Below are 17,436 nucleotides of genomic sequence, written 5' to 3'. Positions count from 1 at the left end.
CATAGATTTACATGTACAGGCAGCAAGAAGTCAGAATATTTGCCACATATTGGTGCTATGAACATCCGTGGCTTTTATGAAAGCAAGCAAGCATTCCTTAAATTAAACAGAGAAGGGCTGTCAACCACAACAGGCAGGAACAGAATCAGAGGCAGCCTGCCACAGAACACCAGATGCTGAGAACAAACAATATGGGAGGGTGCCTGCCTTTGTGCTCTGCTGGTGAGCTTCCCCAAAAGGACCCGACTAGCTCTAATTAGATGGACCACTGGTCTGACTCTGTAAGTTCACTGGAACAGAAGGGAATCTGAAGATGGCTTAGGCCATGAGTGGGCAGACTTCAGGCTTGGCGGATCTACTTGGATTTTTTTTTTTTTTAAACAAGAACCTCAAAGCCCACCAATCAGTGACAGATGCAAAATGGTGGCTGTGGTAGTGGTAAGAGTTTTTGCATAATTACAATTAAGGACTACTTCAGTATGAGAACTGAGTCCACATGCCTTTCAAACAGAATATTCACACCTGGTTTTCCCCCAAGCTTTCTTCATTAGAGCAGTCTAATGGGGGGGGGGGAGCTTAGTTCTTGCTATTGTGATATCACTGGGAGTCTAACTCTCGCCAATCCGCTGCAAGTCACCATGAGATCAACTGGCAGATCCTAATCTACATTCTGCCCACCCTTTGTTTAGGCCACTAGTCTTCAACCGGTGGTTTGGGACCCATGCCCAGACTGGGTGCTGGTCCAAGACGATTGCACCACCAGGACCACTACAATTCTCTGTTTGTTTATTTGGAGGGGGTGGGGGTTGTCTCAAGCAACTAAGAAAAAAGAAAGGAGAAAAACCCAGGGAGGAGAAAGCAACAATGCAAAGTATGAAGACTGAAGACTGTTGACTCAGGCAATTTCCTTTAGCCTTAATGATGCGAGTCTTTCTCATGCTCTGCATTAAACTATATGAAACAGATTACAGACCACTAGGAACAAAGCTCGGTCCACACAAAGTGTGCCCAAATTTAAGGAGCAGCTTAGTATAACATTCTAGGTAGTTCAAGAAAGTGAACCAACCTGCACCGTACAGAAGATGCCAAGACATGGGACGCTTGCTAGTGTGGGATACTCACCGGGGCAACTCCAAAGGAATCGTAGTGAGCTACTACTACAATAGTAGGCAGGTCTTCTCCTCCCAGACCAGTCAACCGCCCCTGGCGAGGGGGATGAAATGTTTAAACAAAGGCCACTTCTGCTGCTGCAACATCTAGGCCAAATCAGCACAAGCCACAAGACATCCCTCCATCATCAAACCATCTTTTTGCTACTGTACATTGCTCCACATTTCCCAGGAAAGCAGTATATAAGCATCTAAACACCCTTACACTGGCTTCCTGTCTGCTGGATTCAGCATAAGCTCCACCATGGCCTTGCCCCTTCTCTCTCTGCTCTTATATCCCTATAAATCCTTGGTTGTGACCTTCACTCCGGCAATTCCACCACCCTCAGCTGTTCAAAGACCTCCTGCTCCATCAAAAAAAATTATTTTATTCCTTGCAGACTTGTATGCTTGGATTGCTTACTAGAACACCTGTGTGATGCCTCCTCTCTTACTTCTGTCAGATACCTCCTTGAAACCCACCTTTTCCTGAAGTCTTTGGCACAACCCCCCCAGTGCCCATGGCCCTGCAGCAAGCAAACCCGTAATCAAGCCTAAGCAAATGTTACTTGAACTATTGCACATGCTTCCCCAGCTTATCCCTACCTCCACTTCCCTCCCTCATTTCCCCTGCATCGAAGTTTAGATTGTAAGCTCCTCTTGTACTCTGTAAAAGCGCCACACACACTACTAGTGCTACATAAATAATCATTTTAATTAATAAAGAAAAGGAAAGCAGAATAAGAGCCCAGCTTGTGAACAGTAGTTAAGAACAGACTTGAAGTGCCTGCAGCTTTGGTGTGGAAGCCCAAATCAAGCACCTCCTCAGGCCTGGAGCCCTGGTTAATAGGTTCATTCTGAGGAAGAGGGAAGTGATCCCTTAGAAGGGACCCATTCCTCGGAAGACGAACAGATACCCTCTCACACCGAGGATGTGCCTCTGGGGGGAGGGGGGGCTTGTGGTAGTGGGAGATGCGATCATTAGACACATAGACAGCTGGGTTTGTGATGGGCGTGTAGCCTGCACAGTGAACTGCCTGCCTGGTGCGATGGTTGCGGATATCATGTGCCGTCTAGATAGCCTAGCAAATAAGTGCTGGGGTGGAGTCAGTGGTCGTGGTCCATGTTGGTACCAGCGATGTTGGGAAATGTGGCCGTGAGGTCCTGGAAGCCAAACTTAGGTTGCTAGGTAGGCGATTGAAATCCGGGGCCACCCAGGTGGCTTTCTCGGAAATGCTACCTGTTCCACGCACAGGCCCAGCTAGACAGGCAAAGCCAAGGAGCCTCGATGCCTGGATGAGACGGTGGTGCCGGGAGGAGGGGTTCAGATTTCTTAGGCACCAGGGAACGTTTTGGGACAAGCCGGGCCTGTACAAGAGGGACGGGCTCCACTTGAACCAAAATGGAACCAGACTGCTGGCGCTAAACATAGAAAGGGGGGCAGAGCAGCTTTTTAACTCAACCCTGGGGGAAAGCCAACAGGAGCTGGGAAGCATCCGGTTTGGGTTAAATCATCCCAAAGGGATGAAGATGAAAATGTTTTTGAGTGCCCAAATGCAGAAGGGGAGGAAATGAGCCAGGAGCACATGGCAGAACATAAGAGCCCATCAAAGGGGCCAACGTCCCATGGCAAAAGAGGCACACGCCAGAGGCACCTGGGGAGGGACACCGTGCATAGGTGCTTCTATGCAAATGCTAGAAGCCTCTGCGCCAAAATGGGAGAGTTGGAGTGCTTGATTTTAAAGGAAAACCTGGATATAGTGGGCATTATAGAAACCTGGTAGAGCGGAGAGAACCAGTGGGATACGATCATCTCTGGATATAAACTCTACAGGAAGGACAGGGAAGGGCGTACTGGGGGAGGTGTTGCCCTGTACGTCAGAGAGGGCACAGTGTCAAGCGGACCAGAGCACCTACAAGGGGTAGGCTCTTCCACAGAAGCACTGTGGGAGACAATCCCAGGCTCCAAAACTAATTTACTGCTAGGAACATGCTATCGTCCCCCAGACCAGAATGCTCCAGAGTTAACTTGAGATGGAGAACGAAATCAGGGAGGCCTCCAAACAAGGAACTGTTGTAGTAACGGGCGACCTCAATTACCCCCACATTGATTGGATAAATGCATGTTCCAGTCATGACAAGGAGGTTAACTTTCTCGATGCCCTAAACGATTGTGCCCTAGAACAGTTGGTCATGGAACCGACCAGAAGGGAGGCAACCTTGGATTTAATCTTAAGTGGTGTCGCCCGGGACCTAGTACGAGATCTAAGTGTTGCTGAACCACTTGGAAACAGTGTTCACAGTGCTATCGGGTTTAATATCAATTTTTAAGTGGGAAATGGCCCAGGAAGTCCAACTCAGTCACATTTGACTTCAAAAGAGGAAACTTCTCTGAAATGAGGGAGCTGGTGAAACAAGCTAAAAGGGGGAGTCAAGTGGATTCGATCCCTTCAGAATGCTTGGAGATTACTCAAAACCACAATAACGGAAGCCCAGCTAAAATACATGCCACAGGTTAGGAAAGGCAGCACCAAGTCCAAGAGGTTGCCGGCATGGTTCACGAGCAGTGTTAAAGGAGCTATTGGAAAAAAGAGTGCTTCCTTCAGAAAATGGGAGTCTTGCCCAAGTGAGGAAAACAAAAGGCAGCACAAGCTGGCACAAAGGCGATGCAAGCAGACAGTAAGAGATGGAAAAGAGCATTCTGAAGAGCATATCGCTAACAACATCAAGGCCAACAGTGAAGAATCCTTTAAATATACCAGAAGCAGGAAACCAGCCAGGGAGGCCGTTGGACCGCTGGATGACAATGGAGCGAAAGGAGGACTGAAGGAGGACAAGGAGATTGCAGAGAGGCTGAATGAATTCTTTTCACTCGTCGTCACTGCAGAAGATATAGGACAGACACCTGTGCCTGAACTGATGTTTTCAGGAAGGGAGTCTGAGGAACTGAGGCAAAGAGTGGCGACAAAAGATGAAGTTCTCAACCTTACTGATAAATTGAACGCAAATAAATCACCGGGCCCAGATGGTATCCATCCTAGAGTGCTCCAAGAACTCAAAGATGAAATTGCTGACCTTCTAACCAAAATATGCAACATGTCCCTAAGATCAGCCTCTATACCGGAGGACTGGAAGATGGCCAATGTAACACCAATGTTCAAAAAGGGATCCAGGGGGGATCCAGGAAATTACAGGCCTGTTATCTTAATGTCTGTTCCTGGTAAATTGGTTGAAGGCATTATAAAAGATAAAATTAGTAAGCATATAGAAGGACAAGCCCTGCTGAAAAAGAATCAACACGGCTTCTGCAAAGGTGAGCCCTGTCTCACTAACCTTTTAGAGTTCTTTGAGTGTCAATAAACATGTAGACGGGGTGATCCGATAGACGTTATTTACTTGGACTTCCAAAAGGCTTTTGACAAAGTCCCTCACCAAAGACTCCTGAGCAAACTTAGCAGCCCTGGAATAAGAGGACAGGTTCTCTTATGGATCAGTAACTGGTTAAAGAACAGAGAGCAGAGAGCAGGAATCAATGGTAAATTCTCCCCATGGAGGGAGGGAAATAGTGGAGTCCCACAGGAATCTGTATTAGGACCAATGCTTTTCAACCTGTTCATAAATGATCTGGAATTAGGAGTGAGCAGTGAAGTGGCCAAGTTTGCGGATGACACCAAATTATTTAGGGTAGTGAAAACAAAAAGGGATTCTGAAGAGCTCCAAAAGGACCTCTCCAAACTGGGAGAATGGGAATCTAAATGGCAAATGTGGTTCAATGTGAGCAAGTGTAAAGTGATGCAAGTTGGGGCAAAAAACCCCAACTTCAAGTATAGCCTGATGGGATCTGAGCTAGCGGTGACTGACCAGGCAAGAGAGCTTGGGGTTGTGGTGGACAGCTCGAGGAAGATGTCAACCCAGTGTGCGGCCGCTGCAAAAAAGGCAAACTCCATGTGAGGCATAATTAGAGAAGGAATTGACAATAAAAACTGCCAATATCCTACTGCCCCTATACAAATCTATGGTGCGGCCACACTTGGAATACTGTGTCCAGTTCTGGTCACCACACCTAAAAAATGATACTGTAGAGGTGGAAAAGGTGCAGAACAGGGCAACTCAAATGATCACGGGGCTGGAGCATGTCCCCTGTGAGGGAAGGTTGCAGCAGCTGGGCTTGTTCGGCTTGGAAAAAAAGGAGGGTCAGGGGAGACACGATGGAGGTGTACAACATTATGCCTGGTGTGGAGAACGTGGAGAGGGAGACATTGTTCTCCCTCTCTCAAAATGCGAGAAGCCAGCGGGGTCGTCCCATGAAGCTGATGGGTGGGAGATGCAGGACAGGTAAAAGGACGTCCCCCTTCATGCAGCACAGAGTTCAGCTGTGGAATTCGCTAGGCCAGGATGCAGTGATGGCCACCAACGTGGATGGCTTTAAAAGGGGGGTAGACACATTCCTGGAGGAGGAGAAGGCTGTCCATGGCTACCAGTCCTGAGGGCTCTGTGCTGCCTCCAGTACCAGGGGCAGCAAGTGAGTTGCTGGGGGACATGGGTGGGAGGGTGCTGTTGCACTTATGTCCTGCTTGTGGGTTTCCCGTGGGCAGCTGGTTGGCCCCTGTGTGAACAGAATGCTGGACTAGATGGACCCTTGGTCTGATCCAGCAGGGCTCTTCTTATGTTCTAGCTCTCACTGGGTTTGCAAATCTAATTAGGTAGACTGTGCTTAAGAATGTCCCCTTTGCAAAGCATTCCATGCCAAGAAGTGCTTTCAAACTCACCTCCACACTTGTGATGAGCCAGTCACTAACTGCTTTGCTCTGAGCCCCACTGGTCACCATTTGGAAGCCATTGGCAGTTGCAGCATGCAACAGAACTAGGAAGAAAACAGTGATATTTAAAAAAAAGAAAGAAAAGCAGGCAGTTTGCTATTTTGCTCCTGAAGTTTGTACACATATGAGTGTTAACACTGGATCACTTCAAAGAAACTCAAACAGGAGATAAGATCGCTGGCAATTCCTCCAGTTTTCTAGTTTAATAATTTGCCTGTGAATGGTAAGAATTATGGACAGCCAATCAGTGTTTTTGATCACTGTTAAGAACAGCTTGGTTCCTAAGACAGCGTCTCTCAATTAAACTAGATGTTAATTTATCATGTCTTTTTGTTTGATTTGGCTGTTCTGGTCTTCAGTATTGTATTTTAAAAAAATGCATATACTTAAAAGGGGGGAAAAACAGGCTTGTAAATAGTCAAGTGATTATTTATTCAAAATAAAGATTTCCTCCAGGTGACCAGATGGGGAGAAATGAATTGGAAAAGGGAAGCACTGCTAGGTAGGCAAGCGTTTCTGTTGCTGAGGCTTGGCACCCTACATACTCAGTGACCATGAGGATACAAACATCAGGCTGTCCTTAGCAACACTTGTTCTTCATCCTGCACATTCACTACACTTACATAGGAGTGCAAAAAGAACAGACTATTACGTCCAAAACTTTTCAAATTGCCTCCCACATAAAAGAAAGACATGAATTTGAGCCTTTACGTTATATACTTTGGACAGATATTTTCTATCCACAGTTACACTTGACCTTTTCATCTTTAAGGTAATTACAGATATACACAATATAACAGGAATATCAACACAACGGTTTAGAGAAGGAAACCCTCTTGTTTATTTAATGAATTGTTTTTCTACAGAAGTATCCACAGTAATGAAAACAATTAAAAAATAAAAAAGAACCAACTATAAAAACATAGAGCAGCTGCAATCAATAAAACAGCAGGTAATAAAACCAACAAGCACTGAAACAATAAACCAGGAGAACAAGTCACGTAGGGCACAATCCTATGCATGTTCAGACAGAAAAGTCTGACAAGAGTTGTTTAGACAGAAAAATGTCCTACATCATACGATTGGGCACTGCTAAGGCTTTTTAGGGCACAAACAGAAATATAGGAAGCAACTTTATGCCAGGTCAGTCTGTTTGCGTGGTTATGCCAGAATTATCTACTATTTTCTCTGGCAGCAGCTCTCCAGGATCTAACAGTGCCTACTCAGAAGTCCCAGGTAAGTGGCCACAGGATTTCAGCCTCAGGCAGAGTAGGGTCTTTTCCCTTATCTGCTCACTCACCTGACCCTTTTAACTGGAGATACCAAGAATTAAATCTGGGACTTTCTGCATGCCAAACAGGTGCTCTGTCCTTGAGCTATGGCCCCTTCCTTATGCCACTAGGAAAGGCACCTGTTCAATCTGTCTGGGGAGGATGTTCCAAATATGAGCTGCCACCACCAAAAAGGTCCTTGAAAGATGATCTCAGAAGGTCCTGTGGAAGGAGGAGGTGGCAACCTGTGGGTACCCCCAGTGCTCTAAGAGAGGCCTACCTTCAGCAGCTGACTGTGAGCCTTGCGATGCAGAAGCTGCCTGCGTTTGCTCGTAGATGGAGAGGAGCTCTTCGTCCTCCTCAGCAAAGTAGACTGGCACAATGGTTTCCATGGCCAGCATTTCTGGCTCGATCTCCATGAATTGCTGAGGAGGAAGAGTAGAGACAAACATTAAGAGAAAGTTGGGCTTGAAAACACCACCACCACGCACAGGGGGTTCATACCTACCTTTACTGAATAACTGAAGTTTACTCCCGCATTAAACTTCAGGAACACAATACTTTAGTAGTGCTTCTACATCCACTTTGGTGGGAGCTGAACAATGGGGGACCCTTCTACTGGGTCAGACCACTGGTCCAAAAACTTGCTTATTCCCTGTCTTTTTTATACATTGTGAGCCACACTGGGCTCCAATTCTTGTGAAAGAGTAGGGCACAAATTTAGCACCAGGTCTCCCAAGGTTTCAGGCAGAGAAGAGGTCTTTCCCAGCCCTGGCGCGATCTTTTAATACTGCATTGAATCTTAGCCCTTCGGCAAACAAAGGAAGTGCTCTACCACTGAGCTATGGTCTCTCTCCCTAAAACAGGGTTTAAACTAGAAACAGGAAGCTACCTATTAACAGATCAGATCACTGACTGGCAGCAGCTCTCCAGGGCTTCAGACAGGAGTCTTTCCCATCTCTCCTACCTAGAGATGCCCAGGATTAAAACATGGCTTTTCTGCATGCAAAGCATCTGCTCTACCACTGAGCTGTGAGTCCTCCCCCAGAACTACTGCCTTTTCTCTTTGTTTTGGCTGTCAGGCTGGCAAGGAAGCAGCTATACCATTTTTGCTCGTGCTGAGGGATGGAAGATGCTGCATTTGAAAAAAGTACTGTATGGCATACTGGCCAAGTATGCCATACTTTTTTAAAAATATGCCATAAGTATGGCATACTGGCATACCTGCTCCTTTTCAACCATAAAGACTCCCAGAGTACCATATGCAGAATCAATAAAAACCAAGGCAGCCCCTGCCCACAGGCTTACAGTCAAAAAAGGCACAACACAAAAGGAAAAATGGATGACGAGAAAGGAGGAGAAAAAAGCAGACAGGTACCAATTCTTAAAGTTAAAAATATTGACCAGCGGGGATGGAAACAGCTCAGGGAGGAGGAGCCAAAAGGAGCTGGCTTGTCAGCAGAGCTGATGGGAGTAGCCCTGCTTCTCTCCTATAGTGGTGGTGCTATAGTAGGGACAGGGAGGGGGGCACCGACCCCCTTCCCCTCTCCACAAACAAATACCTTTATTTTTAACTACAAGCAAGTGCGGCACATCTGCTGCCACATGCCTGGCCAGTCCTCCTCTTCGAGTTGGCCTTGGAACTCCATGTTCTTCCTGAGCTAATACTGAGCATAAGCGCTGGGTGCACATGCTCAGATGCTCTGCATTCATTCATTTACTGACGTTGGCTGAGAAGCAGGGCATCCAGGAGAACTGCTCTGTATTACTACCAAAAATGGTCACGATATGGCTCTCCTGCACTTGCGCAGGACCCAGATTTTATTCTGAAAATGGGTATCAATGCTGGGTGCCCATAGCCAAACAGATCTGGATTGTAACTGGAAGAGGCAGGACTTGTCTGAGTGAAGCAACAGAACAGGGCCACCTTTTTATCTCCTGCTGCTGCAAGCCGCTGGTCTTGATCGCGGGGCTTCATCAAGGGAAAAATGCTCCTGTGTGCCTGGTGAGGGGAGGGGGGCATTGGGTAGCTGCAGGCTAGAGCTGGCTGGAACAATGGGGGAGAGGCTTAGGAGTGATCTCTGCATGTGGTTTTGGTGTGTGAGTGACGGCTAAGCTACACTTAACTGAACCTAAGCTTTTTTTTTTTTTACTTTAATGTAAATGTCTGGGGCCCAATCTGGATCAGTCCACCACACACAGGTAGGAAGGATTAATTCTTCCCACCCAGCCTCTCCCCACACCCTCACTTGGGGGCTAAAGAAAAAAAGATTGTAGCCAATGGAGTTTTTTCTCTCTTTTTTAGTCTGTGCATGGGGCCAGGGGGTGGGGTGCAATTTAGGGGGGGAAGCACCTGGGTGGGAAGTTTTAGCCACACCCACCCACACACGGTGGTCCCAATCCAGATCAGGCCCCATGCACTTAATGCTGTTTTCTTTAAAAGTTTTCTTCAGCCCTGAGTGTGTGAGAGAATTGAATATTGGTGCCCGGGTGGGTGCCCCTTCGCTACGTTTTAGAGGTAGTTAGCTCTGTGGACATTGTTGTTGTTCAGTCATTCAGTCGTGTCTGACTCTTCGTGACCCCATGGACCATAGCACGCCAGGCCTTCCTGTCCTGCGCTCTCTCCCGGAGTGTGCTCAAGTTCATATTCATTGCATCGGTGATGCTATCTAGCCATCTCATCCTCTGCCGTCCCCTTCTCCTTTTGCCTTCAGTCTTTCCCAGCATCAGGGTCTTTTCCAGGGAGTTTTCTCTTCGCATTAGGTGGCCAAAATATTTGAGCTTCAGCTTCAGTATCTGTCCTTCCAATGAGCACTCAGGGTTGATTTCCATTAGGACTGACTGATTTGACCTCCTTGCAGTCCAGAGTCTTCTCCAGCACCACAGTTCGAAAGCATCAATTCTTCGGCGCTCAGCCTTCCTTATAGTCCAGGTCTCACAGCCATATATTACTACTGGGAAAACCATAGCTTTGATTAGACGGACCTTTGTCGGCAAGGTGATGTCTCTGCTTCTTACTATGCTGTCTAGGTTGGCCATAGCTTTCCTCCCAAGGAGCAAGCGTCTTTTAATTTCATGGCTACAGTCACCGTCTGCAGTGATCTTGGAACCCAAGAAAGTAAAATCTGTCACTGCTTCCATTTCTTCCCCTTCTATATGCCAGGAAGTGATGGGGCCACAGGCCATGATCTTAGTTTTTTTAATGTTGAGTTTCAAACCAGCTTTTGCACTCTCCTCTTTCACCCTCAACAAGAGGCTCTTTAGATCCTCTTCGCTTTCTGCCATTAGGGTGGTATCGTCTGCACATCGGAGGTTGTTGATAATTCTCCCGGCAATCTTAATTCCGACCTGTGATTCATCCAACCCGGCGTTTCTCATGATGTACTCTGCATATAAGTTAAATAAGCAGGGTGACAATATGCAGCCTTGTCGTACTCCTTTCCCAATTTTGAACCACTCGGTTGTTCCATGTCTGGTTCTTACTTTTGCTTCTTGACCCTCGTACAGGTTTCTCAGGAGACAGGTAAGGTGGTCTGGTACTCCCATCACTTTAAGAATTTGCCACAGTTTGTTGTGATCCACACAATCAAAGGCTTTAGCGTAGTCAATGAAGCAGAAATAGACGTTTTTCTGGAATTCCCTTGATTTCTCCATGATCCAGCGAATGTTGGCGATTTGATCTCTAGTTCCTCTGCCTCTTCGAAACCCAGCTTGTACTTCCGGTAGTTCTCGGTTCGCATACTGCTGAAGCCTAGCTTGTAGGATTTTGAGCATCACCTTGCTGGCATGTGAAATGAGCGCAATTGTGCGGTAGTTTGAACACTCTTTGGCGTTGCCCTTCTTTGGAATTGGAATGTAAACTGACCTTTTCCAGTCTTGCCGCCATTGTTGAGTGTTCCAAATTTGTTGGCATATTGAATGCAGCACTCTAACAGCATCATCTTTTAGGATTTTAAATAGCTCAGCTGGAATACTGTCATCTCCGCTAGCTTTGTTGTTACTAATGCTTCCTAAGGCCCACTTGACTTCACTCTCGAGGATGTCCGGCTCAAGTTCAGTGACCGCACTATCATGGCTATCAGGGACATTCAGATCTTTCCTGTATAGTTCTTCTGTGTATTCTTGCCACCTCTTCTTAATCTCATCTGCTTCTCTTAGGTCCCTGCCTTCTTTGTCCTTTATCATGCCCGTCTTTGCACAAAACGTTCCCTTGAGATCTCCGATTTTCTTGAAGAGATCTCTAGTCTTTCCCATTCTGTTGTTTTCCTCGATTTCTTTGCGTTGTTCATTTAAGAAGGCCTTCTTGTCTCTCCTTGCTATTCTCTGGAACTCTGCATTCAGTTGGATATATCTTCCCCTTTCTCCCTTGCTTTTCGCTTCCCTTCTTTCCTCAGCTACTTATAAAGCCTCATCAGACAGCCACTTGGCTTTCTTGCATTTCTTTTTCTTTGGGATGGATTTCGTTGCTGCCTCCTGAACAACGTTACGGACCTCCGTCCATAGTTCCTCAGGCACTCTGTCTATCAGGTCTAATTCCTTAAATCTATTCCTCACCTCCACTGTATATTCATAAGGGATATGATTTAGGTCATACCTGAATGGTTTAGTGGTTTTCCCTACGTTCTTCAATTTAAGCTGAAATTTTGCAACAAGAAGCTCATGATCTGAGCCACAGTCAGCTCCAGGTCTTGTTTTTACTGACTGTATAGAGCTTCTCCATGTTTGACTGCAAAGGACATAATCAATCTGATTTCGATATTGACCATCTGGTGATGCCCATGTGTAGAGTCGCCTCTTGTGCTGTTGGACATGCCTGCCTGTGGACATGCAAAGGAGTATTTCTCACTCAACTTGGACTTGGTGCAATTTGCTGAGTTTTGCATTTGCAAGGTTTATTACCCCAGTTAGTTCTCTGCCTCACAGAATAATCCTGGGGCCTATTCTAGGGTCCTGAATCAGTTCGCTCTAGCCTGGCTCAGTCGGGTCTCCCCATTTAATAGTTAACAATTTTATGAATCACTTATATTAAGAGAAATTTCTAAGCGATGTACGGGGCACAAGATTGCCTACTGGGGAATGCCTGTTGAAAAAATTATGTTTTCCGTAGGCGCCAACAAAAAAGAAGGGTTGGCACCTGCCTAATTTGTATTGGTTGGGAGTTCCAGAGAGTGGGGGCTGTGACACTAAAAGCCCTATTTCGAGCCATAAAAGACCAAACGTCTGAAATCTGGGGTACCACCAGGAGGGCATCTCCTGATGAGCACAGCAACCGAGCAGGCCGGTAGGGGATCAGGAGACCCGGACAATACCAAACTCCTGCCTAGAACCCTGCTGGTGCGTACGCACCATTATCACACTGCTAGTCTCAAAAGAATGCTTACCCGGATGACATCCTGAGGCACTAATGACATGCTCTGAGGCAGGATGATCACCACAGCACCGGCTGACTGGCGAAGAGCCTTCTGGTACTGTTCATAGGAGAAGTCCATCAGCCGCATCATCACACAGCGGCGGCTCAGCACATCCGCCTCCACTGTGCGCACCTCTGTGTTTAAGACAGCATTTCGGGTGCCTATCAAGAGCAGATAAATAGACCTAGTGAGTAGTCATGTGCTTACCCTGGATCCACAGACATGTTCTACAAGAGAACTTTAACCCCAAGGAACCTTGCTAACTGCTTAACTGGTATACCACTCCCTGAGCCTTTAGGATTCAAAAGTAGGACTTTGTACAGTAATTGACTCCGAACGTCTCAGCTAGCAAGGGTTGGGACAAACAGAAACATTTAGTGATATTTTTAAAAAATCTTTCCTGCCTCAACTCTGAATGGGCTTAACCAATACAGGCAGGTTTGTCTTGCCAAAAGGGAGCAGATAAGAAAAATTTTGGTGGAAACCACAGACTAGGAATGCTATGCACCACCTTCAGTGTGTCTTGCCCCAGGAATCGCCAACAATCTGTGCCCATGCTGTGCGACACCATGAGAGCATCACACTCTCCAATGAGGAGTTATGACTTAAAGCTACAACTCTGCATAGCTTCCACTGGCAAGCGAAGCCATTTTTAGTATCAGAAAGCCTTCCCTGGCTAACTGCCTGTTACTTGGTTAAGGTTGATGCTGGTGCAGTTTTAACTGTCTTTATGAATTTTAGTTTAAACCATTTTAATAACTGCACTACCTTTGCCAAGTGCATTTTAGGCACCATTTTTATTTTTGTGTGTTGCTTTGAGTCTTTTACACCACTTTAATTTTTTCAAAGTAGTTTTACAGAACAGCCAGGCTAACAAATAGATATTCAACTTTCACTTGTGGAGAGTATGAATGTCCTCTGTAAATTGGGATGAGCTGTTGGGGCTTTCAGCTTGTAATTGACATAACCCAAACATAGCAGGCAATATAGCATATAAATGCAGGACAGTAACTTGGATAGTAACTTGGAGAACACATTCTTAAGAATGAGCAAAGGGACAAATGTATAGGTATGGTTGATTATGCAGTTGCAGAATGATTCTGCAGTGTTTCCTCCACAATTTTCCCCAACTCCTTGACAATCCTCCCCAAGAAACAGGAAGGGTGGTGGTAGCATAGTGATAGAGCACATGATGTACATGAATAATGCTCCGGGCTGAATCCTGGCATCTCTAGTTAAAAGGGAGCAGGGCTGGGAAGGACCTATGCCCCGAACCCCGGAGGGCTACTGCTAATCAGATTAGACAATACTGAGCTAGATGTGCCAATGGTCTGACGCAGTATAGAGAAGTTTTATAAGATCACTTGGAACCATTCAAAGGCACACAATAAACTCTGCGTTCCATTGTCTATCTCCAAAGGTCATTCCCATCTTCTGCAAAAATCCTTCTTGTACATCCTCATGGGGCAGGTGTAGCTCTATAAACCTGGCACTCATTTTATTTTTTATTATTTAATTTATTAATCGCCCATCTGGCCAGTCACCCAGCCACTCTGGGCGATGTACAACATACAATAAAACAATAAAATTCTACAATAAAAACATTTCCTAAAATACCCTACCCCACCCCAAATGCCTGCCTGAACAGCCACATTTTTAATGCACGACGGAAGCTCATTAAAGAGGAGGAATGACGGAGTTCCGTAGGGAGGGAGTTCCACAGAGTGGGGGCCACTACAGAAAAGGCCCTCTCCCTTGTCCCCACCAGTCTAGCTGTCCTGGCTGATGGGACAGAGAGAAGGCCATCTGAGGCTGATCTTGTTAAGCGGCCTGTCTGGTGTTGCTGGAGGCGCTCCTTAAGATAGGCTGGGCCGGAACCATATAGGGTTTTAAAGGTCAAAACCAACACCTTGAATTTGGCCCGGAAAACAACTGGTAACCAGTGCAACTCCTTCAGCACTGGAGTGATGTGATCTCGCCGGCGGCTGCCTTTAATCGGGTGAGCCGCCGCATTCTGTACCAGCTGCAGCTCACTTCTGAGATTAGTGTTCTGCTTGGAAATTTAATTTGAGCGGCTACCTGAGTATTCAGTCTGTAAAAACAGACACAAAAGACACTGACTGCTGCCTCTCAGAGGGCAAGTGAGTCTTGAATAGTGGCAAATACAAAGGGGACGGGGGCTTCTAGGTACTCCTGGCCAGTTGGGTAAGAGCTGAATTCATCAGAGCAAGTGGAGCCCAACTGCGCTCAAAGCTGTATATATTCCCATATAACTAAGGCTGCAATCCTGTCCAGATTTGCCTAGAGGTATGTTAAGCTTTACTTCTAATAAACACATAGACTTGGGCTGTAAGATGTCTGTAATTGACTGACAGCTCTAATACACTGTAGCAATAGTAATTACTCCTGTCCACTAGAATAGGATGAATAAAAACTTAAATAAACTATATAAATGTTCCTGTGTGAATCCCAGCCCCCTGTTTGTGGGTGGGGTAGGGGAACAGTATAAGAGATTAGTAGTACTTCATACTGCATGCACAACAGTATTTAATGCTATAAAGTTTTTCAATACAGCATTAATACTATACAATTGTAGTATACATGGGAGGCTGACAAGAGCATTTATTACATTTTTATTACAATGCCAAGTATCCTCTCCTCCAGCATATTCCAATCCATCTCCCCAGAACTTACACTCAAAAGTAGCAGATGCATAAAACACACATAGACAGTTCTCAAAGAATCGAACATCACTTCAGACAAGCTTGTTCTGGATCCCAGAAGGATGCCATTAATCACTCCAACCCTATAAAGTGACTATCCCAGCAGAAATATTAAAATCCTAAATTAAAACACCACAGCATCCACTTTCTTCAGCTGATCTGATGTGAATCAAAAGGCTCAGCAGAAGAAGGTGGAAGCCTAAACACTTCGCTTAAGGCTTTACTATTTCTGCTACGTCACGGTATATAAAGTGCTGCATCACACGTATGGTCCCTTCAACGTCGCAGTCTCCCATCCCCCCAAAAGAGCTATTAGAGGGCGTAACGACATCACAATAATGCACATTATAATTATGCACATGGTCTCCTCAACCTCCCCCCCGATCTCTCCCCCTCAATGTATTCATTTATTTAAATGCTCGCCCTTCCTCACATTTCACCCCCTCATTAAAGCGAGGGCTCTTGGCGAGGGCCTCCTCAGCAGGCCCCCGCCCACCCGCGCTCCCTTCTCTCCCCTCAGGCTGGCTGGCTGACTGACTGACCGTAGGGCTGCCCCCCGAGTTCGTACTGCTGCATGCGATAGACGGTGAACTCGTGGGCGGCCGAGGCCGGCGGCGGGCCGAGGAGCAGGAGCAGGAGAGCAGGCAGCACCAGCAGGAAGCTCAGCGGCAGGCATGAGGCCTTCAGCAGCACCGAGCCCAGTACCTCCTCGCCGGCCTCCTCCAGCATGATGACGGCGGCGAAAGCGGGCTGCGAAGGGACAAGGAGCGAGAAGGACCAGAAAACTCGCCTGGTCCGCCTCACAATAGCCGCCACAGCGCGCGCGGCACGCCGGGAAGTGGATACTACCGCCTCCCTCGGAGTCGCCTTTTCCGCTCACACAGAGAGCGCGCAAGGCACGCGGGGAAATGGAGTCCCGCACCTACCGTTGCTTGGCTTTTTCAACGTAGCGATTGTTATAATTATTACCTCAAAGAGGAAGGGGAGCGCGCAAGGTACGATGGGAAGACAGAGCTAACAGGTTTCAACCACGCAGGGCAGGCTGGGAAATGGAATCAAAGTTCCCCCTTCTCAGCTTTTCCTTCATAGTTCTTCCCCCTACCTCAGAGCGCGCGCAAGGCACGATGGGAAATGGAGTCCGTCACATGTTCCTCAGCTATTTCTTCCACAGTTTTTGCGGGCAAAGCGTGTTGGGATTTTAAGACTTTGGAGGGGAGGGTGCAGTGGCTGATGGAGGAGAAAAGGACACAAAACCTTCGCTTTCTTTAGCTTCCTACCCTCGCAATGATGGACGGGAAAAAAGGGCCACCCAAGACGGACAGGTCATGGCAGAGAGTTCTGACAAAATGTGGTCCACTGGAGAAGGAAATGGCGACGCACTCCAGTATTCTTGCCAAGAAAACCCCATGGAACGTATCACAAGGCTGAAAGAGATGACGCCGGAAGATGAGCCCCTCAGGTCGGAAGGTGTCCAATATGCTACTGGGGAAGAGCAGAGGGTATTTCCAAGTAGCACCAGAAAGAGTGAAGCGGCTGGGCCAAAGCCGAAAGAACACTCGGCTGTGGATGTGTCTGATGGTGAAAAGGAAGTCCGATGCTGTAAAGAACAATATTGTTTAGGAACCTGGAATGTCAGATCAATGAATCAAGGTAAGCTGGAGGTGGTCAAACATGAGATGGCAAGATTGAACATCGACATCTTGGGAATCAGCGAACAAAAATGGACAGGCATGGGCGAATTTAATTCAGGTGACCATCATATCTACTACTGTGGGCAAGAATCCCTTAGAAGAAATGGAGTAGCACTCATAGTCAACAAAAGGGTGGGAAAAGCAGTACTGGGGTACAATCTCAAAAACGATGGAATGATCTCAGTACGAATCCAAGGCAAACCATTCAACATCACAGTAATTCAAGTCTATGCCCCAACCACTGAGGCCGAAGAAGCTGAGGTTGATCGGTTCTATGAAGACCTACAACACCTTCTAGAACTAACACCAAAAGAAGATGTCCTCTTCATTATAGGGGATTGGAATGCTAAAGTAGGAAGTCAAGAAATCACC

General features: G+C 46.7%; 1 protein-coding gene across 6 annotated transcripts in view; it reads right to left on the bottom strand.

Annotated features, from left to right (window-relative positions):
• Positions 1–16,463, bottom strand: part of LOC146333955 (BOS complex subunit NCLN-like) — a 31,982-nt gene extending 15,519 nt beyond the window's left edge. For 3 of the 6 annotated variants that reach the window (XM_084825325.1, XM_084825321.1, XM_084825322.1), the window contains exons 1-5: positions 15,916–16,284; positions 12,621–12,811; positions 7,520–7,664; positions 5,918–6,012; positions 1,123–1,203 (exon numbers count right to left, since the gene is read on the bottom strand). In XM_084825325.1, coding sequence (XP_084681451.1) covers positions 1,123–1,203; positions 5,918–6,012; positions 7,520–7,664; positions 12,621–12,811; positions 15,916–16,102 — 699 coding nt within the window. In that variant the 5' untranslated portion in view covers positions 16,103–16,284. The other 3 variants (XM_084825323.1, XM_084825324.1, XM_084825326.1) reach the window with 2 other exon arrangements.
• Between the last annotated feature and the right edge of the window lie 973 nt (positions 16,464–17,436).

The sequence above is a fragment of the Heloderma suspectum genome, chromosome W (assembly GCF_057233095.1).
Source record: "Heloderma suspectum isolate Gila_16-S chromosome W, 16-S_ref, whole genome shotgun sequence".
Classification (NCBI taxonomy): domain Eukaryota; kingdom Metazoa; phylum Chordata; class Lepidosauria; order Squamata; family Helodermatidae; genus Heloderma; species Heloderma suspectum.
The sequence above is the reverse complement of the archived record's forward strand: the minus strand, read 5'-3'. Positions and strand labels throughout refer to the sequence as shown.